Source organism: Notamacropus eugenii, chromosome 1 (assembly GCF_028372415.1).
Source record: "Notamacropus eugenii isolate mMacEug1 chromosome 1, mMacEug1.pri_v2, whole genome shotgun sequence".
In the NCBI taxonomy this organism is placed as follows: Eukaryota; Metazoa; Chordata; class Mammalia; order Diprotodontia; family Macropodidae; genus Notamacropus; species Notamacropus eugenii.
This window is the reverse complement of record NC_092872.1, coordinates 102,574,684-102,599,313: the sequence shown is the minus strand read 5'-3', so window position 1 is coordinate 102,599,313 and position 24,630 is coordinate 102,574,684. Positions and strand designations below refer to the sequence as shown.

Genomic DNA, 24,630 nt, shown 5'->3' with positions numbered 1-24,630 from the left:
GGGTGCCATTTTGGAAAAAAAAAGTTTCTTTTCTTTCCCATCAACATACCTTTGGTGGCTCGGGCTTGAATGCTGGAGGTGGGCTAGTATCCCTAAGTTGGTCTCTACTAGCAGCCCTCCTCATCTGACCCCTTGGCTCTGGGCTGGGTTTCCTTATGCTCTACAAGAGATGAAGGTTCACTTACAACAAGACCATCAATCCTGAAAGTCCTAAGTAACAGCTTTTCTTACTTTCTGGGATGTTGTCTACTTTGTGTTAGGCTTAATATAGAGTCAAGATTTCGAGTGCAAGCCAGATGTATATATTTTTTAAAAGTATTTTAGAAGTACTTAAATTTAAATTTCTGTGCTTTTAAGAAAATCTCTTGTTCTGTGAATTGCAATAAGCATACACTATTGGAGAATAATTTTCCCATCAGAGTTAAAAGTCTGTCCCAATAGAGCATAAACTCCACAGAGATCAGAGACAAGTTCCAAGCCTTCCATCTAGTAGGCTTAAAAATTTTTGAATGAAAATTTCAGGTTAAAATTTTATTTACTTTTCATTGGGTCTAGACCAGTGAATTCACTAGTGGATGGAAATCTCTCCACTGTTTCTAATTTATAGACTTTTAGAAGTTGCCTAGAGCACCAAGAGGTGACTTGCCTACAGCTACCCAGCCAGTCTTGTGACAGACTTAGGACCTGGACCCTGATCTTCCTGAATCCAGGACTAATCCTTCTGTCTCCTATTCGACTTCATGTCTTTCATTATTACCACCTAGTGTTACTACTTCTGCACTTTACCTCATAAACAAAAGAATAAAACTCATATAAACCTAAAGATTTTCTTCTCTAAAACCCCTCTTTCTGGTTTTATGTAGCTGTTTTTAGGAAGGGTGGCCTTGTCACTCAATTTTATTTTCCCTTTTCATTTAATAAATAGCAAATTCACAAATTTCATTCATTTAAATCATCTACAGAACGAAAGAAAAAAACAGCAGTAGCAGTCACACACATATACACAATCTCATTTCAACAGATCAATATATGTGCATATATACAGTTATGTTCATGTGTGAAGCATATGTATATGCATGCATTGTGTGTATATACACATATATTAATCATAATTTGAAAAATCAAAATAGGGGAAGCTGATTGGGGAGAGACGAAACCAAATGAGAAACATGAAATACGTGCTAAAACAGTATTAAAGAGGAATATCCAACTACTTAGAATCCACACATAGCAGAACATATGACTACCTAGACCAAGGTTTCTTAAACTGTGGGTCATGACCACAGTAAAAGGTTTCTGAATGTGTAATGAGTAAAAATTAATTCAAAATCAAACAAAATTGAATCCAAGGTGTTTCTGGCAGCACTTGGCCATGACACATTGTGTGACTTCACTGCAGCCTTGGTTCTGAACACACATCGTGCACACTTTGCACTGTGCATGCCATCACTCCAGGCAATGTCAGTGAACATGCCAAAACTCCAAAGGGGTGGTGAGTGGAAAAAGTTTAAGAAACCCTGACCTAGAGTACTAATGAGTGTCTTTGGCTATCCAATTTAGTAGCCATTGATTACCAAAACTCCTCTGCTTGGGGTAAATAAGTAAAGTGAGGAAAGGTGAAAGATGAATAAGAGAAAACCATCTCTTCATTCACTTCACAGATTTTTGTTTTCTTCTGTCAGTGGGCAGGGTTTAATTTAATTGCTGGCAGGATGTATGTCTCACCTCTTCATGTTGCACTGGTTCAGATGAGCGGGTAATTGAAGAAACTTGGGGCTCCTCTGATGGTTCATCAAGTTCGTTATCGGTATATGTGCCTCCTTCTCCATCTGTGTCTTCAAAGTCACTGATCAAGCGGCTGTCACAGCTCAGATAGTCAGCACCCATGGCCGTTAAGTAAGACATTCGGTCATCCATATCGTCATCCATTCCTTCCAACTTGGGGAGGAGGGAGGGAGAAAGGATTTTGTCGAGTTAGTAAAGCTCATCAATAATGCTGAAATCTAATGTTTAAGAATAGTTTAAAGGTCACCAAGTAATTAGACCTGTTTTAAAACTAACTCTTCCTTGACAGGGTAAGACTTCAAAGTTACCTTTTAAATTTTAATATTCCATTTTAATGACTCTCCTTTTGAGTTTTAAATATTGACTAAAAACTTCAGTTCTATTCTTAGGCACAAACTAATTTCCTTGTGCCAATCTTCTTCACTCCAGTCTGCACACCACTATAGATAAGTCTTCTGAAGTGTGACTGCAATTGCTCAAAAATTCCAACATCTCTCTCATTGACTAAATCAAGTTTAAAATTTCAAAGCATTCAAAGCCTGGTACACTCTAGCTCCAAACTGACCTTTGTTTTACTAGAATATTCCCCAAGGAGAGTAATCAACATTTCCTCTAAATGTACAGGGTCACATGACTGTGTGATTTTATTCATAATGTTTGCTTTACCTAGAAACTCTTTCCACCACACATCCACCTGTCAAAATGCAGCCAACTTATTCTTCATGGCCTAGCTAGAACATCATCTCCTTTCATGAAGCTTTCATGAAGCTCTCCCTCCATGTAGTACCAAGTTTGTGCAACATTCATGAGAAACTTATTCATTACATATTACCTTGTATTAAGTATTGTCTTATATCTCCTTCTTACTAAACTTAAGCTCCTTGAAGGTTGAAACCATATTATATACAACTTTGTATCTCACATAAATATATGGCTTGTTTACATTTGTTGCCTGAATGGCATCTAGAAAACAAATACAGTTATATACCTTACTAATGTCAATCATAAGAAACTAACAATTACAAAGACTCTTGATATCTTAAAGTAACAAGTATAAGATGATCTCACCAGAGAATCCCAGGACTAAAAGTTATTGGGAAGTTCCCAGTGAGTGGGGGAAGCTATAGGTGCAACTCCTTTTTTTTTAAAGTAGTATTTTATTTTTTCCAATTACATATAAAGACAATTTTTAACATTTATTTTCAAAAAAATTTGAGTTCCAAATTTTCTCCTTCCCCTAAAACAGTAAGCAATTTGATGCAGGTTATATATCTGCAATCATTTAAACATATTTCCATATTAGTCATGTTGTGAAAGAAGAAACAGAAAAAAAAGGGGGGAAACCCCCAAAATGAAAACTAGTATGCTTTGATCTGTATTCAGACTCCATAGTTCTTTCTGTGGATGTGGACAGCATTTTCCATCATGAGTCCTTTGGAATTGTCTAAGATCATTGTATTGCTGAGAAGAGCTAAGTCTATCAAAGATGACTGTTTCACAATGTGACTGTTACTCTGTACTCTGCTGGTTCTGCTCTTTACACTCACATCAGTTCATATGAGCCTTTCCAAGTTTTTCTGAAATCTGCTTGCTTATCATTTCTTATAGCACAATAATATTCCATTACATTCATATACTACAACTAATTCAGCCTTTCCCCAATTGATGGGCATCCTCTCAATTCAGTCATCTACTCCAAATAAGACTTACTTAATTTCTCCTGGTCTCTTCCCCAAGCAATTAATTTGAGGTTTATTTTTTTTAACTTCGAGTCATATCACATTTTTAAAAATTATTTTCATCATTGTCTTCTGAATTTGCTATATTCCAAGTTCTTTCTGTTTCTCAAAAACTGTACTCTGACTTGTATATAAGGGAATTTCAACACTACTTTGTATCTTAAAAGGAAAATGAGAAGTGCATTCAGGGTTTCTAAAGTTCTTTCCAAAGTTCTTTACATTTCCTATTTGTTGCAAAAGGATTTATTAAATTCAGAACTGTGCTAAACATGTTTAATTCTATTTTTATGGAAATAGGTTTATTGCATCATTACTTTGTTGAGATTCTGAAAATGAAAAAGTTGGTTGGACTAGTAGGACATCCTTTTCACATACCTTTCCTTCAGACACCCAGACTGCCTCTCCTTGCTGCTGCTGAATCAAATCTTTTAAGCTGCCAAACCAGCTGTCATTGGCCGAATTGAGATTGATGGTACCTATTGAAAATGACACATTTTCATAAATTGAGCACATTTCCCTAACAAAGGTATTCTACTTAAAACATCCTCTCAGTTTGTCATATTCATAACAACAAAAGCTAGTGTCTAGACAGTGTATAAATTTTTTTTTTTGCAAAACACTTTATATATGTTATCCATATGTTATCTCATTCGATCCTCACAATAACCCTTTGTGGTCGGGGTTATTATTATTCTCATTCTACAGAAGACAAGAGTGAGGCAGAAAGAGATTAAATGACTTCTCCAGATTTAGATGGCAAGTAATTGTTTGAGGCAGGATTTGAACTCAGGACTTGTGGGCTATGTCCAATGTTCTTATCCTTTGAGCCACCTAGGAGTGGCTACAAAAGAAATTTTAATGACCATTTAATATTAATCATAGAATAAAATTAAAACTTAGTAATTTAGCTGTTAAAATCATAAGCATTATAGATTTAAAAGAGACCCCCTATTCATCAAATCCAGTCTTCTCAATTTTCATATGAGGTAACGTGAGACCCAAAAGTTAAATGACTTGCCTAAGGTAATATAGGTAGTAAAATTAGTGAAGTTGGGATTCCAGCTCAGATTCTCTTATTCCAAATCCAGTGCCTTTTTATTTTGGTATCAGAAAAATCACATTTGTGGATTTCCTATTGAAATTTCTATTTCAGAAAAATTCTCTTAAAAATATCAACAACAAATGTAACAGCATATTTTCAGAATCATAAAATATTAGATATGTTACAGGCAAAATACCTTAAGAAAAGGACTATATAAACACTGCTCATTTGACTATATAAAACAATGACATGCTTTATTAATATACCTTTGATCCAATTTAATAAAAGAACATAGGGAACTCCTTTCATGAAAATCTCAACATGTTTCTAACTTCCAGCTTTTAGAGAATTGTCTGAGGCTTAAAAAGATTAATTAATTTGCCCATTAATTAATTAATTAATAGGCTGGTTAAATGTTAGAAGTAAGTTGTGACATCAGGTCTTTCTGACTCCAACTATCCACTCTCTCAGGCTGCCTCTCCTAGGTCACCTTTATATAGCCCTTTAAGGTTTTTTGTAAGACTTTACAATCATTATTTAACAAACATCCTTCATTTAACAATGGAGGAAACAGCGGACTGTGGATTCTGAGCTCTGCTGCTGCTGCTTCCTGGCTGTGCGACCTCCCTGAACCTCGAGTTCTTTATCTACAGCGCCAGGACATTAATAGAATCTCACTCACAGAACTTTTATGAGGAACTCAATGAGAAAACAAAAACGAATCAAGCATTAAGCACAATATTAAAAGAAGAGGCAGCTCCTTTGCCTGCACCTTGATTATCCATAGCAATTTAAACTTAGGCTGGTTTAACAACTTTCAGCCAAAGGATTGATGGGCTATTGCCACCCATTCTGAGTTGGGAGGTGTTTAGAGAACATAAACAAGTTAGCCTGAACAAAGTACAACATTCAAAATATAATTTAGAATTTATAAATAATTTACAATTATTTAGAATAAATTAAAATTAATTATAATTCAAAATATAAACCAGAATATCTTCTTTTAAAAAAATGCTTTGTAAATTAAAAAAATATTTTTATCATCTGTAGGGTTTTAGATTATTCACTGTCCTGTACTAATGGTATTAGATTTACCATACTTTTAACTTTATTTAAATACTTCTAGCATTTATGAAAATTTAAAAGGATAACATTTATTAAAGACTATCTTTCAAAATGTGACAATAAATGAACATTCACAGGACCGAAAAAAGCAATGCGGAAAAAAGATAAAAGAGATGACATTAGGAATATGGCAATCTTATTGACTTTTGCACGGTAATAATTCAGAACATAAAGTCCATTGGAACATAATTCTTAATCACTCTCAGAAAACTGGCATTTATAGGTCTAATAATAGGTCTAAATTAGTCATGCAAATGATCTGCGGTCTGAGACAGTAAAGAAATGAAAACACATAACAGAAAACAGACAAAGCAAATAAAAAAAGACAATGCTATACTATTTTATTTCTGTAAAACATGAACATAGATATGTGTGTTCATATACCCATAAACAAAGGTGAAACTATAAGATTCACGTAATAAGTAGATCCAATCATTAAAAATGTCTAACTGAGACTATATAGTTTAAATAAGAGAGATAAATGTCACAAACTATTATGCACTTGAGTACTATCATTAGTGGCACATATCATTATTTCTTTTGATGAAATTCTACCACTGACCTTTGGAAATCTCAAATCTTAAGTTGTCCAAAGAAGCTAGAAAATTACCAAAATGTATTGTGCCAACGGAAAAAAAAAAAGCCCAAACCTCTTGCACTTGGCATTTGGAGGTAAGTTATTTTACCTGGAAATTTCAAAGAAAAATTATGATTTATTATTTCCCAGTTATGGTCCTATATGGTCAGTGCTTTTTTTTTTGGCCATCTGTGGCCATATCACAGCTGTATAATATAAGAAAAATGATCTGAAAGTAGTCCTCCAGGGACTAAGCTCACATTTTGAGCATAAAATGGAAAATTCAAGAGGAGCATTAGGGCACAAAGATGCTGTTTACCAAATTACAACTTGGTTTCTATCTGGAGTTAAATGTAAGTACAACAGATTCTACATATGGATAAACTAAACTAAAAAAGGTAGAGAGGGTGATGTGTATTCACTCAACTTAGGAATAAAATGGGGAAAAAAAACAAAACACATTTCTATTATAAATATTCTAAAAATAAGAACACCATAACAGCTCATTTAATATATAATATTAATATTATTATAATTATATTATTAACATTATATAAAAGCAACACTTTATTGTTAACTCCTTGTTATTTAGGGTAGAGTGATAAAAGCTTAAAAAAAAACCATATCAAGTGCTACAGGAAACTCCTGTCATGGAATTGATCTCTCCAGCAGAAAAAAAATCAACAATTCTGGTTGTTCATATGTTGTACTTTTGTCATTTTAACCAAAGTCCGATAAAAATTTACTGATGCTTTAAAATATACAATTTAAAATAAGTATACGCCCTAGGTTTCTGATGCCTAGGACATAACCACAATTACATAGTAATTTCTGGCAGCCACATAATCTAAATAACTCTTCATAAAAGAGAAGCCTTGTTGCACAGAGAACAGACAGCCTAGCAAAACCAGGAAGCCCTAGGCTCAAGTCTTGAATCTGAGACATGTTGGCTGTTCGATCACTTACTCAACCAGTCATTGGTCTACATAGCTCTCTAAGACCATAGGAAACAAAGAAGCTGATACACAGACTTTCCTCACACAGGGAGTTGACTATGCCAATGAAATCAGAGTCCCTATCCACACAGATCTATACTGATATAATCCCAAATATAGTCCCAAATATAATATATATGATAATATAATCCCAATATAGTTCTGCAATATACACATTCTAAGACTTACAGAAAGGATCAAAGATTTAATTACTTTCATGTGTGGTTTGGACTAGATGGTAACTTAGGCCCTTTTCAATTCCCAAAATTCTGTGATTCTGTGAAGAATGCCAATTTCCCCACTAAAATACCATCATACCACAGAGTGGATCTACACCCACTTGTTTAGACCAAGGAGAACACAGACCTCAAAAGGAACCAAATGTGGTAAATGATTCACCCACTAACACACATTTTCATCAAAGTCGAACACAAAAAGCTCAAAAGAGAAAGTCTCCTAGATTTGGGGCACACACACTTCCTGTCTAACAGTAGAGCATATGGACAATTAGTTTGAAGCCCCAAAACAACAAAAACCAAAAAAGCCCTCTCTGCTAGATAGAGGCAATGTCTTACAGTAGAAAAAACACTGGCTCAAGAGTCAGGGGATAGGGATTCATATTGCATTATTTGACACCACCCGTGAGATCTTGGGCATGTGGCTTAACCTCCCCGTGCCTCAGTTTCCTCATCTGTAAAATGAGGTTACACTGGATGGCCTCTGGGGTCACTTCAACTCTAGATCTATGAGAAAGAATTCATGTATCATGGCATATTCAACATCATAAGATTACACTTTTTTCCCCAAAGTTTCATAGACTTTTTCCCAAATTCACTATTTAAAGTTCACACTTAGCCCTTCCCTCCCCAACCCTTCTTGACCACTTGTTGAAGAATTCCAGGTCAAAATTTACTTACCTGTAAAAAGATGAGTACAAGTCTTTTTTAGTTTACTGGCTTGGTCAAACAGCTTCCGAGAACTCTTGTTAGATGTAGGATTCAACCTCTGTCTCATTGTTTTCACTCCTTGTCTAGAGTCTGGGTTGAAGAAGATCACAATTGGGAACCACTGGGTATAGTTTAACAAATCCACAGCTTTAGGGGTTACATCCAGAAGTGCATGTTTATTCTGTTATGAAAAGATGCATAATATTTTTATGTAATAGCAAAAGAAAAAAATTGTATAAATAGGCTTAAGGCAATTGAACATTTGGAAATCAATCATATACATGATGGTAAGCTAAGGCTGCAATAGCAGCAGATGTTACAAGAAGTTCATAATCACCTAAACATAACAATGAAATTAATTTTTCCCAAAATATTCATGTTTTCCTCATGAGCACTTTTCCCAAAACAAATCTGAAGTTATTAGTACATTACGAGGATTCTGTTAAGAACACATGCACTCCAGAAAGGCCTCCTTCCCTGATGCCTACAAATATACCCATAAGTCCCCATCTATACAAAAACCTGTCCTCTTTAAGTGATTATTCTGTACATCCCTTTCCTCTTTCAACTAAACTCTTAGAAAAAGTTATCTAAACGTGTTGCCTCGACTTATTCCCTTGCAATCTGACTTCTAAATACCACCACTTGACTGCAACTTCTCTGTTCAGGACCACTAATATCCCTTAATTCCTAAATATGGCTTTTCTCCATCCTCATTCTTCTAGACCTCTCCAGCTTCTGACCACTCTCTTCTGCATACTTTTTCCTCCACTGGCTTTTGTGCCTATTATCTCTCTTTGTTCTCATCTTTGTCTAACCATTTATTTTTCAATTCACTATAGCCATTGTAAGTTCTATAAAGTATGGGTGTCCTCCAGAGCTTGATCTGGAAGAACCCTTTTCTCTTCCTATACTCTTTGTATAACTTTATCAACTCCCAGGGGTTTAATTATCATATCTGTCTTTATCTATCTTGATTTCTTTGTAATATATGGTCCTACTGGTCACTTTCTTATCTCTGAGGGTTTTTTTAAATGCAGGAGGGGTGACATTCTAATCTTTTGGTTCTCATATCTATCTGACCACTCCTCAGTGTCTTGCTGGGTCATCATTGATGTTCCTTCCCCTAACTTTAGGGGAATGTTCTCTGTATATACTTGGTGACCTCATCAGATCCCACAGGCTTAAAACTACAAAGATCATATCTCAATCTACGTATCACCCCTAGTTTCTTTCCTGGGCTCCAATCCCACATCACCTAACTGCTCATTAGACATTTTGGATTGGATGTCCTTTAGACATCTCAAACTCAATATGTTCAACATAGAATCTCTCATTTCTCTATTGAATTGAAGTTATGCAACATCAACTATCTTGAACAACATCATCGAGATGTCCTACAGACATCTCAAACTGAATATACCCTGAAAGAACTTAATATCTCTTTCCTTAAATCCATCCCTCCTCCTACCTTTTCCATTTCTAATGAGCACATCTACATCATTCTAGTCACCCAAGTTAACAATGTTCAAGTTATTCTCAACTCCCATGCATGGTCTGTTGCCAGATCATGTTGATTTTGCCTCTCTGTGATATCCCACATGTTTACCCTTTTCTTACTTACAGCCATCATTCTAGTTTAAGTCCTAATTATTATTTGCCTACACTATCACATCTAAACCTCTCCTTGTTTCCAAATCCTTCCATTCTCCATATAGTCATCAAAATAATTTTGCTTTTTTAAAAAAGCGCAAGTCTGACTAAACACTTTCCCATTGCCTTTAGGAAAAGATATGAACTCTGCTGTTTGATATTTAAAGGACTTCACAATCTGATTCCAGTCTGTCTTTCCAGGTTTATTTCCCATTAGTACCATTCATATATTCATTATTCCAGACAGACATGCCTACTTGCACCTCTGTTTTTAGTACCTTTGTACATATATTCTGGCTTCCATGCCTGGTTTCCTTATAGAAACCTCTCTGAATTGTTTGCCCCATTTACTTCTGATGGAAAACAAATTAGAAGTTGAATTATCTTCTTGTTGTACTTCACTCATTTCAGTCATGTCCAACTCTTTGTGATCCCATTTGAGTTCTGTTGTGATTTTTTTGGGCAAAGATACTGGAGTAGTTTGCCATTTCTTTCTCCAGTTCATTTCTCACATGAGGAAATTGAGGCAAACAGGGTTAACTGACTTGCCCAGGGTCACACTGCTAGTAAGTATCTAAGGTCACATTTGAACTCAGGTCTAACAATCTATCCACTTTACCACCTACCTGCCTCCTGAATTATCTTACCTGTTCAATAATCTGCCTCACAGTATTCAATCGCACAACTCCACTGGACTTCTCAGATCCTGCATCTTTTGGTTCTGTCTCTGTGAAAAAAGTGTTTTTGGTTTTAGAGAGACATATTGAGAGAGAATATATATTTTGTATACATAAAGAAGTAATTAAATCAGTTAAAAGATATAAACCCAAAAGTGAAAAAAAAAAAAAGGTGACAGTGAAACTTACTAGCAGTTTGAAACACTTCAGGCAATTCACTGGCCAACTTCTCCATGGCTATATCAGCTATAGGTCCAAACAAGACCACAGGCCTCTTGAAACCAGCTAAAGGAGACAAGGAAAGCCTTCAGGATACATATACAATTGTAATACTTGTTAGGACACTTAAAATGGTTTTCTAGACTCTTTAGGATAATGAAATTTGATGTGTGGAGCAGGCAACAAAAAATTGGTCTCTGAGTTAGGAAAACATGGGTTCAAATCCTGTCTCTGATATATACTAGCTGTGTGACCTTGAATAAGTCACTTAACCACTAAATACTCCAGGCAACTCTCTCTGAATTAAAGTTGTAGAACACGGATTAATTTGTGTTCACAGATGTTTCAATTCCCTATATTAATGAAATCACAGATCTACCTCGAAAAAAACTTTTTTTCAAAGAAAAAAGTTTTATTTTCCTCCTAAATTTAGAATTAAAAAATCTTCCCTGTCTCCACAGTTGTCTCTCTAAGCACATTCAATGCACACTGGCCACTTGTTCAGCTTTCTCTTTCTTTCTCTTAAAAACCAGAAAAGATTCAATTTTAGACTAAAAGAACCTTTTTTTATTATGAACTTAAACTCCAAAAAAAAAGTTTCCCATACAAACAGATCACAAAAAAAGAGGATTGTCTATAAAACTGAATATTCTTTAATGTTTGCTGTCTTTTTGTGATGATAAACTTGAGAGTAGGGTTAGGATATAGACTTCTAAAAAGCATTTTAAAAGAAAAAAATGGAACCCTGAAAATATTCCCTCAGAGAATTTCAAAAACGCTAAAAAATTCGTATAGTTTATTGTCTGGTTAATCTCTGATAAACTTGATCTTAACACAACCATATACTGAAGGCCACCATAGAAGGAAAACACAGCCCCTTTCGGTATTCCTCACCCTCTCGCAGCAGAACCCTTTCATAAGCTGGGAACTTGGTGCTGACAGAAACAACAGCAGTCAAGTCCTCGCGACTCTTCCTCAGATTCTTCTTCATTCCAGATCTCTGGCCACGCATTCTCCAGAAATCTGCCCTGTCTCCAGAGTTGTCTCTCTGAGCATTCTGTACACTGGCCATTTGTTCAGCTCTAAAAAAAAAAAAATAAACAAATAAAACAGGGAATTAAATTTCTGAACCCAGAAAAGGACTGTGTTAGGTACATATTACACTGAAAAATTGGGATCTTACATAGAAAATATTCAATTCTAAATTTGTTAAAAATTTTGGTTTTTTATGATGAACATTTTATTATGTCAAAAAGGGGGCATTTCCAAAAACATAGAACACAAAAGATTGATGTGAAAATGTGACTCTCTATTTCATAGGACTTGCTTTTTTAAAAAGTATAAAATAAATGTCACATATTACTTTCAAAACTGCTCTCCTGGTCTCCACATCTTTCTGAACTTCTCTTTATTCCCTTCTGTGTATTTTAAAACAAGTTTCAATTATTTTTTTTTTAGTATATCATTGCTACCTCCCTTATCCTACAAATCAAAAACTGAAAAAAGAAAAGAAAATCCTGGTATTGAGTAAACTCAGTCAAATAAAATGAGCCCACATGGTTATGTCAAAAATGTATCTTCTGCATCTCAGTCCATCATCTGTCAGCATGGTAACATGCTTTATCATATGTCTTTTGGAGACATGGCTAGTCACTGTATTGGTCAGAATTAAGTTGTTCAAAGTTGTATGTCTTTACTATGATCTGGTAAAAGAATTGTTCTGGTTCTGATTTACACTATTAGTTCATATGGCCCATATTCTCTGAAATCATCTCTTTGATAATTCCTTTCCATTATATTTCTATATCAAAATTTGTTGAGCCATTCCCCAACTGATGGGCTTTTAGATTCTAGTTCTTTCCTTTTTTCCTCTTTTAATCCCTTCCCCTTTATGTTCAGGAAGTTTGTTTTGCTTCCAGCTATTCCCTCTCATATTATCTGCACTCTTACTAATTTTCCCCTCAAAATGATCCCTGACTGTGCTGTGTTGAGTTTGTTTTATGTCTGCATCAAATGAGTGTGTTCAAACTCACTTTGTCTGTTTCAGGTAAGTGAGGTCCATCTGATGTTCACTTTGCTCTCATTTTTGTATAATCTCACATATCCCAATTATGAGATATAGAAAGATTCCTTCCCACCTTCTTCCTCCTTTCTGCATTACTTTACATTTTTATCTCTTTTCCCTCCTCACACCCTCAGAACAAAACCACTCCTCCTTCAGGACCTTTGATAATTTAATTTAATTCCTTAAAATACACTGTGGGCAACAGGTTTTGAAGGAACCCTTGTTCTCCTCCTATTAAAATGATAGTAGCACTACACCACCATATGACTTTTTTGGGTTGCTCAAATAAAATTTCTAAGGTTTCTCTTGATTCTTGTATTTCTAAACTCCTACGTAGCTCTGATCTTCTCATCAGAAAAACTTAGAAATCCTCATTTCCCCCACCCCCAAGCTCAATTGCTCCTTCTCCTCTCCCACCACATTCTCTTCAGCCAACTTTTGTATCAATCTACTTGTGTTTCCTTAGATGTTTGTAGCACTTTTTTCTTTCACTTGGGAGCTCCTCCAGTACTTCTCTTTTGGGGGTTTCTTTCAGATGACCAGTGGATTTTTTTCTATCTTTACTTTTCCTTTTGGTTCTGAAACAGTGAGCAACTTTTACTCATGAATTCTTGAAATGTAATATCTAGTTTTAATTTTTTTTAAATCACTTTTCATGGAGTCAAATGATTCTTAAATCATCTTTATTCAACTTGTTTACAAAGTTAACTGTTTTTGATAAGATATATTCTTCTATTTTTTATCTTTTGATTTTGCTTTAATATTTCTTGCTTCTTGCTGCCTCATGGGGTCATTGATTTCTGTTTGGTCTATCCTGGTTTTCAAGGAGACCATTACTTAGGATTCCTTACTTAAATAAATTAAAGAAAGTTTGCGACTTTCTCTTCTAAGTGATTTATCAACTCAATTCTTTCCTTTGGAGCTTTCATTTATTTGTATTTTATCTCTTGCTTCACCTATTCATTTAGTCTCATATGGAACCCCACCCTCACCTTGCTTTTTCCTTTTGAAAATCTGTTTGCATTTGCTAGAGAATTATTCTCTCCTACTTTTGGGGACTCTTTATATCAACAATAATATTTTTATTCTGGTTTACTCATCTCTCCAGCTTTACACCATAAATTGAGGCTTTATGTAAGCCCCCTGCTATGATTTTAGCTGGGGTGGTTAACTCACTTCTTGTACTGATTTCCATCTACTGGAGTTGGCCGTGCCTTGAAGTTTGGGGTTCAGAGTATTTGATCTTCAGGACCGTTGGAGCCTCAGAGCTGTCCCTGTCTGAAGGCTGCTCTGACACACCGATTAATGCCACTTTTTAGGGCTTCCAAGGTCTCTTATATAGGTTACTGACCCCAAACCACCCAACTCTTAAACAGAGGCTTTCTCTAATGGTTTTCCCTTCTTGTTACCAGACACAGAGCCTATCAGGCTATACATTTCTCTGGCCCATTTCTAGTTGCACTGAGAGGTTGCTGACTGCTCCATTTCCCACAGATTCATGGATTTTTTTTTTGTGCAGTTGTAGGGTAGGATAATTCAGTTTCTCATTGAATTTCTAATTATTATTCAGTCTGGTGTAAATTTGGGGTTTTTCCTAGAGTAGGTATGTAGTAGCTGGATGGTCTGCCTTCTTTCAGGCAGCCACCTTGATCAAAAATAGTTATAACTTTAAGCAGTTTAACAGAATAGACAATTTGGTAACTTTTATGTCTTTTTTTAAGAAAAGATACAATATGGCAGGAAGGAGAAAAAGCCAAAATAGACTAGCTAAAAAAACTTGGTAGAAGATATGTAAAAGGAGACTCTTAAATGCCTTTTATTCTAGAGCAGACTGGTATCAGTCCATATAAAGAGCTTTTAAGAACTACTTAAGTCTGAGCCATTATTATTATTATTGCAGAAAGTACTTGCCCTCTAACCAACCCACAGAGAAGTGAAGGATTCAAGGTACGAATTGAAAGATATTTTTTGGACATGGCCATTGTGAAAATTTGTTTTGCTTAACTATGTATATTTGTAACAAGGTTGTTTTTTTTCTTTCTTACTGGAGAAGAGGAGAAAAAAATTGACAGTTAAATTAAATTAGAAAAAAAAAAAGAAAATACTTGCCCACCAAACTCTACTTTTCTTGGGCTGCTCAAGGTCAGTGAATCAACAAGTATTTACTGAGTGCACAAAAGGTTCATAGTCCTTTTCTGGGAGTTTGGGTTGAATAACAACTCAAGTTTCAAAAAGGGCTGCTCATTCCTGATATGTACATTATGTACTCTTAGTTTCAGCCATGTGCAGTAAGAGAATAAATACTGCCTTGGAAACAATTCAAATGTCAACATGAGGTGGAACAAGTTGTGTGCATGTCAAACATACATAACGACTGAGTTGATGGATCCATTGCAGTTCCCTTTCATCTTTAAGCCCAATTTATAAGAAAGAGATGAAGGCAGGTTACTTCATGATAAATTTGGTTAGATGACTCAGGATTTGGAGATTTTTGCTTTTATGGGGCATTTATGAATGTCATAGCTCACGTACCTGCTTTTATTTGGAATTAGGCCTTTTTCCAGTTCATTTCCGATTCTCACAGCCAGCCAATTACCCAGCTTGCCATCATACAGTGTATCCACTACTCTGAAAATCTCCCCTCTTGTGAATGCTAAGCTCTGAGGTGATTCTTTCTCACATTCAAAGTGGCTCCTGATGAAAAATGAGTCCCCTCTGCCACAGGCCAGAATGTCCCTATATACTGAAAAAGACAAGCATCCTTTAGATTAGCTGACCATAATCCTTCACTGTCTATTACTTCCTATGTCCCTATGAAATCATCTTCTCTTGGAAGTTCAGTTCATTATTGAAGAATATGATAAATACCCTTCCCTTTTTCCCATTACCCTGCCACAATTCAAAGCCATTGGGACACACCTCTTCTTTATGACAAAAGGCACTTAATGAATTTATATTAAAAAAACAGCATCCACCCTGCTCCTGAAGCTAAAAGCTGGAGACCCAACCACACTTCCAGTCACAGCTCCTCAAGGAGGCCTTCTATTCAGAAATGTATTTATTTTTAAGTCCACGCAGTTAATGAAACTGTATAAGTAACACACATACAGATCTCTACTCAAGTGCTTCCCTATTTTTTTTCCTCTCCAAAGGTACCCCCCACATGACTCATTACAAATTTCATGAACCTACCTCTTACCACAAGATAACAAATTTTCCTTCATTTTACCTAACAACCAAAACTTTTTACTGTTCAAAACTCTTTTTGTATATTCTCCTGACAAGTTACCTCAACAACCTGCTCCCAAATGACCAAGCCATTTTTATTAACATAAAGAAAAATTTCCTTACCATCTGCTCTGCTCTGAGCTAAAAGAGTCACCATTTCACCTTTGGGAATTTCTAAAAGATAAAGAACTGCATCCTCTCGAACCAAGCCTCTGAAATCCTGAGAGTTCACCTAATGCAAAAAGAAATAAGTAACAAAAGGATTATATTTTTGGACACACATTATTCCTCAATTACTTTTTAAAAGAAAATACAAGGCTCTCTTACTCAGAGCTAACCCTAGGGCAGGGATTCCTAACTTTTTTATGTCATGGACTTCATTGGCAGCCTTGTGAAACCTGCAAACCCCTTCTCAGAATACACTTGAAGGAAAAGCTGTTGCTTTTCTTGTTGTCTGTCCTTTATTCTTGATGAGAACCATGATATCAGGAAGGGGATGTCACAACATGCAAGCAAATTGGATTTTAGTGAGGGAGGACTACGCAGAATCACCTGCCTCAGTTTTTCCTCTGGAGCCATCTGAATCCAGTGGCAAGAGACAGATCTAGACAACTGGAGATGGCCCTCTGAAGGGAAGGCTACAATTCAGCTAGAGGTTACTAAAAAGTCTCAACCTCCTGAGCATGACCTGTGGACCATAGGTAAAACTCTCCATTTCTCTCATTATTTTTCTTACCAGTTTTGGTGTGTGCCCCCTTCTATTCATGTTTGCCCAAGCCTCTGTACTATGCTCTACCCAGCCTGACTACCATAGCTGCATCATTCCTTTCTCAATCCCTTTCTTAGATCTCAACGTTACCTGGCCTATGCTAGTCAGTCAATAAGCCTTTATTAAGTGACTGTTACATCTCAGGTACTATGTTAAGTGCTGGGGAAACAAAGGAAGACAAAAGAGAGTCCTTAGTTTTGAAGAACTCCCAGTCAAATGGGGAAGACAACATACAAACAAGATAAAGTAGAGAAAATAAACAGAGGTAAGGCATTAGCATTAAAGAGGTTGGGGGAATTGTTCTTAGAGAAGGTGAAATTTTAGCTGGGACTTAAAGGAAACCAGGGAAGACAGGAGGGAGAGAATTCCAGGCAGGAAGGACAGTCAGAAAAAATACCCATGTCCCATTACCCTTATATTTTTGTATTCCATTTTGCTATGCTGCTATGTCAAATTTTTTGGTAATTATGTAGAATTCTATAAAAACACAGAAGCTGTGGTATAGTAGTTAGAGAGCTGATCTACAACCCAGGAACACTTGGATTGAAATTCCTATGTCTAACGCATACTGATTGTGTGACCCTGGGCAGTGTTCTACGTAACTCCTTAAGTCTTATAAGCACAAGATGGCCCTGACCTGCATGGATAGAGGAAGTTTCCTTTACCAGGAGGTCCTTTAGATCAGCGAAGTCACAGGTCTAGCCCCTTCCCTATAATTCTGTATAGCAGACTACCATCTTTTTTTCAGTACAAACTAGGTGCAGAGTATTAGGAGTCAAGTCAAATCTAAATGTAGGTCAAACAAAAGGGACACAATTTGTATTTCTAGTTCTGGATTTTGAAAGCTGGTTGGGACTGGTAACTGAAAATATACATCTTTTAAAGTCTACCATGAGGGGGTGGGGAGAGCAGGATTATATGCAGACTAAAAAGACTATTCAGTTCTATAGAAAAGAACAGAAGAATGATATTAAGTAAAATGTGGGGTAGTGGTGGCAGTGAGGAAAAGGAGCATGGGATGGAAACAGAATGACAGATACCATAACCTTTCAAAATCCTCTAACCAGAGTGACTGAGCAATCAAATACAATAATTCTGAGTAAAGAAAGGAAAGAAAAATGATTTCAAATTAGCACGGGTATTAGCTGGTCTAAATATATGCTTGGCACTTTTTTGTGTCTCAGCTGAAGATATTACACACGTAAGGAATTTCCCAGGAAAGGAAATTCCCTTCACCAAGGTAGATCAGCAACTATTCTGCAAGATAGATATTAAAGAACTGCTTAGAGCACAAAGATTAATTTGACTTGCTTTTGGATCACACAGTTAATATGTATCAGAGGCAGTATTCCAAGTTAGGTTTTCTTGTCTGTCTCTTCCCCTTCTCTCCCTGCACCCTCCCCAATAAGGTCACTCTACCTCTCTTCATGGTAACTTTTGCCTTCAATGAAATTGCATTATGTATAAAACAAACAACTTCTTCAGTATTTAAAAATGTTTTCCCTTCATAAACAGGATTGTAAAAGGGAAAGTTTCCCTAGGTCACTTCTAAGTTAATAACATAAGGAAAACCTTCAGTGTAACCTGTCTCACCTGTCATTCAACAGCATCAATCCGAAACCCAAACTACTGTAGTCCTAGCGTACTTCTCTTTTATCACCACTTATGCCATTTCACCATATTCAGTTTATAAAAATGAAAAGGTGAATTGTGAAGATGCACCACAAACTGGAGGCAGAAGAGGTTAGTGTATGAAAATAATTAACTTCATTCTTTCAATATGGCACACTGACAGAGCAACTCTGAAACAAACTAAACTAAGAAAAGCAACCACATTTCTATACGTAAGGCTAGATTGTATAATGCTCTCCAACAAATAGCTTCTTTCATTAGTTATTTAGTAGTCAACGGGGTGTATCCATGTCTGTTCTGTGCCTGAAGAGGATTCTATATCAGCTACAGATTACAATTCATTAATTCAACTTAGTTGTTTCGCCAGCACAAAACACAATACCTTTCTCCTCTATTTTGCAGAATTAAGTGTTTTATTTTTTTTTTGTGGGGGGGAGTAATTAGTACAAAATTTAATTGGGTATAAGGATAAGTACCATCTACTTCCTTATCTCTAGTAGGAGCAATTAGTTGGAAAAGTTAGATCCTACAGTTTCTCCTACAGGATGACAGTAGGAAACAAAACACTTTGTTAGGTATAAATGTTGAATGCTACTACTTTCCACACACTGAAACAGTTGTTGTATCTTTAGTACCTGACACAAAGAGATCCAAGTACTCCTTAGATGGTGCCATAACTGTTTTTGTTAGTTACTGGAATTTAGATTGGGGGAGCATAAAAAAGTCTCTGATGTCTCCCAAATTTCTAGGTCATTATATCATTTGGGTCTTGCATTATCCCAGACATTCACCTTTCTCACGTGTACATTTGTTAAAAGGTATTATTATTTTATAATTTTATATAAATTTATATATAATATATGTAAAATAAATAGAAATATAATTTAAAAATTTTTTTATTATCCTGGATTCCACTTCAACTGTGCTTAATACCTATACTATTTTGAATAATATTTTTAGTGCCATGTACTATCTTTTCAACCTTACTCTGAGACATCTGTAAATTTACCCTTCTGGAATCTCAATTGGTACCAGCGGGGAATCTACTATTTCAGTGGAAAGCATTAGCAGAGCTCATGATAAAAGTTTGCCTTTCATTTGCTCCAGAAATGATATCTCTTTCTCCTACAATGAGGCCAGTTGCCAGGGAGAGAGAAGATTATCCTTTTCTTACATTCCACTATCCTCTTCCTTGAGAGACGATTAGATTTGATCTCCTTGTCCAGCCTCCCTCCATCATCTCAATCTTTCCCTTTAATCTATCGTAATTTTGACATTTTCTTAATTCTTTTTCCTTATATTTATTAGAAGCAGAACTGTAGAACTAAGCGTGTGTGTGTGTGTGTGTGTGTGTGTGTGTGTGTGTGTGTGTGTGTGTGTGTGTAAATTGGAGATTCACTGGTTTTATGCTAACAGACTTACATAAGAAATCCAAATGATGAAGTTGACCTACCCAATGTTCTAAAAACCAAGAGCCAATTTCCCTCAGTGCTTGCAGCCTTGTTACCCGGGACTATCCATTTCCCCCCATACCCTTTTTCCCATTGATGAGTTCCTCTTAGAATCTTCATTTTCAGGAAGGATCCCCCTATCATAAGCAGGCAATTCACCACTTTTTAATGTCTTTTTTAACTTGTTGTCTTCCCTCATTAGAATGTTAAGATCCTTGAGGGCAGTGGCTATCTTTTTTTTGCTTCTATTTGTATCCCCATTAGGTAATATGTACTAAATGCTTGTTGACTGACTAACCAGCACTTCTGAATATCTGCAGTGAAATGGTTATTGCTCTTCAGAATGATGAGGCAATGAAAGATTTCAATTATTACCTTCAGAATCAGTAAAGAAAGAGAAAATTATAGCCAGTTCTCACTTCTTAGTATTTTAATTCTTTGAAAACTGGTCATCACTTCTCACTAGAGAGGTGGTGGATTATACATAAAAGTCAATTTGTTGAACTATTTTGTTTGCCTTTACTTCTTTGATACATGGGAGAGTTCTATCTGGTGGAGTTGGGGTCAGTGGGAAGTGACAGCAATGTGAAAACAGGGAGGGAACATTGATAAATCCTTTTTGGAGAAAAAAACAATCCATACCTAGTATGTACAGTAACTTTTAGTTTAATGCATAGCTGATTAATCAAAAAACAAATTATTGAGTCATTACTATATGACAAATGTTTATTCAAGCTAGTGACTTCCTTTCTGTGAAGAAACAGGAGCTCCAGTTTGTTTTTAAGAAAAAAATGCTTTTGTATTCAAGTATCTATCTTAAAGTAAGCTTGAATAGTTATAGTTCAGTCCAAAGGTCAGAGATAGTAAGCTCTCTAAGTATATAGAGTATTAAAGAAATTCTCAGATAACTATCAATTCTTCTCTCAAGATCTGATCCTAGCTGTTGTCAGCTCCATGGTTTCTAGAGGTAGAATCCAAAGAAGGATTAGCAAGCAATGTTCAATGGCAATGACAATTCCTCTTCTAGTCTACTTTGATGAATTTTTTTTGTGCTACTCACTGTCTTCTAAATCAACAGTTTAAAAAAAAAACTCCATTTCTCTCAAATAATTCCAATAAACAGGACAAAATTCTAGCAATGACCACGCTTACCTTTAGAATTTGGTCTCCTTCTTGTAGACCTTCTTGTTCTGCTGAAGTTCCTTCTTGAATGCCAGCAACAAATATCCCAACATCATTTCCACCAGCCAATCTGAGGCCTACACTATCTCCTTTCTTGAATTTCACCATTTTGGTGTTTGGGCTAGAAATATATGCCCCAGCAGAGAAGAAAGAAAGAGAGAGAGAGAGAATTAAAAAAAGAAAAGGATCCAATAAAATGGAAGTAGTGTCAATAAAGAGAGATTTAAGTGATACCATTCCAGAGACTTGCTAATGGTGCCCTAAAGCTTTGTAAACATAGATAGCAACACAGCAAGGTGTAGCAGACTCATAAGTGAACTGGAGACCCAAAGAACATGCATTCTAATATACTTCACTGAGTGAGGCGAATCACTTGACCATGATGAATTTAATTTTCACATCTATAAAATACAGATATTGTCACTGTACCTCAAGCTGCACTAGGAGCCATCACAGAGAAATGACTCCTAAAATAGAATTATGCCTTACCCAAAGGCCTCTTATCCAGTGACCTCAATTATTTGGAACACAGCCAAGAACTGAGCCTTTGAGCAGCTGAAATAAATGTCATAAACTCTATGAATTCAAAGTTCATGTATATATTTTACCCATAAGAGAGTTCCACAGGCTATCTCTAATAAAGTATTTTTTTTCCAGCCCAAAAAGAGTAAAAATGAACAACAACAAAAACTTAGGAAGTGGGGGAAGGGAGGACTGTTAGAAGTGACAGATAGCCTCACAGTGAAGGAGGATGAGTGCCACAAAGGATTGTTGTAATGAAGTCCCTGAATAATCAATAAAATTCTCTATTCTTTGTTTTAGAGAGATGCTCATAAAAATGGTTTAACTTTTAAAAAAAATTTTCAAAAGGCTTTTATGTTCAGTTATTGGGGAAATCTTTTTACATGTAACAATTTTTTTCCTAAGCAGCCAAATTAGTGGGGAAAGACAGAGATTTAAATAGTATAATTTTGAGTTTGTTTTTTTCTTCTACAGGAACAATTTAATTGTGTAGAATAAAAATAAATCAATTATGAAAAATTATAGGAAAGCACCTGGAAAGTATAAGATACATGATGAGGACTGAACTGAAAAGTAACAGATGCTAGGACCCTAAATCCTCACCATGTATTCTTCTGTAATAATCATTTCCAAATTTCTCTAGAAATTAAATTCCACCTTTCTTTCTGGTAGCTCATCTAATTATAACATATTTTTAACAACTTTGCACAATTATGTTAGCACTTACTTCTTTGGATGACAAGTCTAGAGAAGGAAGGAACTTCAAAAAGCCATTTAATCCAGCTCTTTTATTTTACAGATGAGGAAAATGAAATTCCAAAAGGCTAAGTGACTTGTCTAAGGTCATACTGATATAGTATGAGTCAGAGGAAGTGTTTGAACCCAGATCCTTTAACTCTACAGGTAGTGTTCTTTTCACTGTCCCACACTGACTACCCACTCTTCTGGTTACGGCCTAGAGCTCTGTTGGAATGAGATGCCATCAGTGCAGGAGAGGCACTGATTTTGCTGTTCTTGACAGAATAGCAAATAAAGGAAATATTTAGTTTTAAATGTTAGGTTTTTTAGTCAAAATATTTTGGGGGCACAAAAAATAAGCCATAGAAAGAATCTTTTTGCAGTGTTGACAGGCAAGTTACTTGACTTTTCTCAGCTGTAAAATGGGGAGAATAATAACACCATCACTGCAGAATAGCAGAACAGTGAAGATAAAATGAGATAATCTGTGTAAAGTGCTTTGCAAACCATCAAGCACTTTGTTAATGCCACCTGAGGTGTACTGCTAGCCTGATGTTAGTCACTGAACCCCAGGCAACTCTCAGCCTGCACTTACAAAGTTTCCACAATCCAAAGACAAAACCACAGGTTCAGACAAAAGCAAAATACAAAACCTTGTATAAAGATGGAAAGAAATTTATCTATCTTTGTGCAAATATATTTTTATTGTCTTTGCAAGAAATATAGACAAAACAGGAAGATGATAAATGTTGGAGAGGATGTGGGAGAGTTGGAACACTAATTCATTGTTGATGGAGCCGTGAGCTGATCCAAACATTCTGGAGAGCAATGTGAAACTATGCCCAAAGGGCTAAAAAATGTGCATATACTTTGACCCAGCAATATCGCTTCTGGGACTCTATCTCAAAGAGATCATAGAAATGGGAAAGGGTTCCACATGTACAAAAATATTTATAGCAGCTCTCTTTGTGGTGGCCAAAAACTGGAAATCAAGGGGATGCCCATCAATTGGGAAAAGGCTGAATAAATTGTGGTATATGAATGTAATGGAATACTACTGTGCTATAAGAAATGATGAACAGGAAGACTTCAGAGAGGCCTGGAAAGACTAATATGATCTGATGCTGAGTGAAAGGAGCAGAACCAGGAGAACTTTGTACACAGCAACAACCACAGTGTGTGAGGAATTTTTCTGGTAGACTTAGAACTTCATTGAAATGCATGGACTTAAAAAAAATTTCTAATGGACTCTTGAGGCAAAACATCTTCCACAGGGAAAGAATTATGGAATTGGATTGCAGATAGAAACAGACCATTTTCTTTTGTATTATGTTTTCTTTTGTTTTATGGTTTCTCTCATTCATTTTAATTTTTCTATTCAACATGCATTTAATAGGAATGTATGTGTAGGACCTATGTAAGATTGCATGCCGTCTCAGGGAGGGAGTGGGGGAATGAGGGGGAGGGAGTGGAAAAAACTCTAAGATACATGGAAGTGATTGTTGAACACTGAAAATAAATAATTCAATTTAAAAAAAAGAAATATAGTCAAGTAATAAAAAAATTTAAAAAAAGAAATATAGTCAAGTATTAAAGCACTATTTGCTACAGAGTAGACAATGTACATTAAAGTCACTTTTATCTTGGACCACTGGAGTTTAGCTACTCAAATTCCACAAGACTTTAAGATGGGCTCACACTAAGGGACATTGGATTATGTTATAAGGCAGCAGCATTATAGTAAAGGATCTCTGTATTGGAACAGGTTGGGGGGGGGGCACTATAATGCAATCGATTAAATATCACAAAAAAAAATCAGTCCAATCACATTATAGTTACGCCTTTTCTTTTTCTTCCACATATCTTTATGGCAACATCCCCATCCTACCTGCTACGGGTTGTAGCAAAAAAAAAAAAAAAAGAGAGAGTGTATGTGCATGGGAAAAAATAATGATCCACCATATAAGAGTATAAACAAACAAGTTGTGCATAACAATAATGTAAGCAACTCTGTTTTGTAATAATATAAATGAATGAACAAATCAGAACTAAGCCCTACCACAGGCTACAGTATCATGGAGCCATTTCCTCCGCATGACTCTCTTTTGAAGCTTACAAAGGGCTTTCCTTAAAGCCAGCCCTTCAGGTTCACAGGACATATATTAGTATTTTCATTTTACAAGATGAGAAAAGAGAAGCTGACAGGCTAAGTGGTCTGCCTATGATCATCTAGCTAATACATGCCATGCTTAGGATGCCAATCAGGTAGCCAACAACAATCTCA

At 35.8% G+C, this 24,630-nt stretch overlaps 1 protein-coding gene across 4 annotated transcripts in view; it reads right to left on the bottom strand.

Annotated features, from left to right (window-relative positions):
* TJP2 (tight junction protein 2) overlaps positions 1 to 24,630 on the bottom strand; it is a 148,795-nt gene that overhangs the window by 5,145 nt on the left and 119,020 nt on the right. For 3 of the 4 annotated variants that reach the window (XM_072611153.1, XM_072611134.1, XM_072611127.1), the window contains exons 11-20: positions 21,057 to 21,207; positions 16,176 to 16,284; positions 15,357 to 15,567; positions 11,654 to 11,841; positions 10,730 to 10,825; positions 10,511 to 10,590; positions 8,181 to 8,391; positions 3,900 to 4,000; positions 1,726 to 1,938; positions 50 to 160 (exon numbers count right to left, since the gene is read on the bottom strand). In XM_072611153.1, coding sequence (XP_072467254.1) covers positions 50 to 160; positions 1,726 to 1,938; positions 3,900 to 4,000; positions 8,181 to 8,391; positions 10,511 to 10,590; positions 10,730 to 10,825; positions 11,654 to 11,841; positions 15,357 to 15,567; positions 16,176 to 16,284; positions 21,057 to 21,207 — 1,471 coding nt within the window. The remainder of the gene's footprint in view (positions 1 to 49; positions 161 to 1,725; positions 1,939 to 3,899; positions 4,001 to 8,180; positions 8,392 to 10,510; positions 10,591 to 10,729; positions 10,826 to 11,653; positions 11,842 to 15,356; positions 15,568 to 16,175; positions 16,285 to 21,056; positions 21,208 to 24,630) is intronic. The other variant, XM_072611143.1, reaches the window with a different exon arrangement.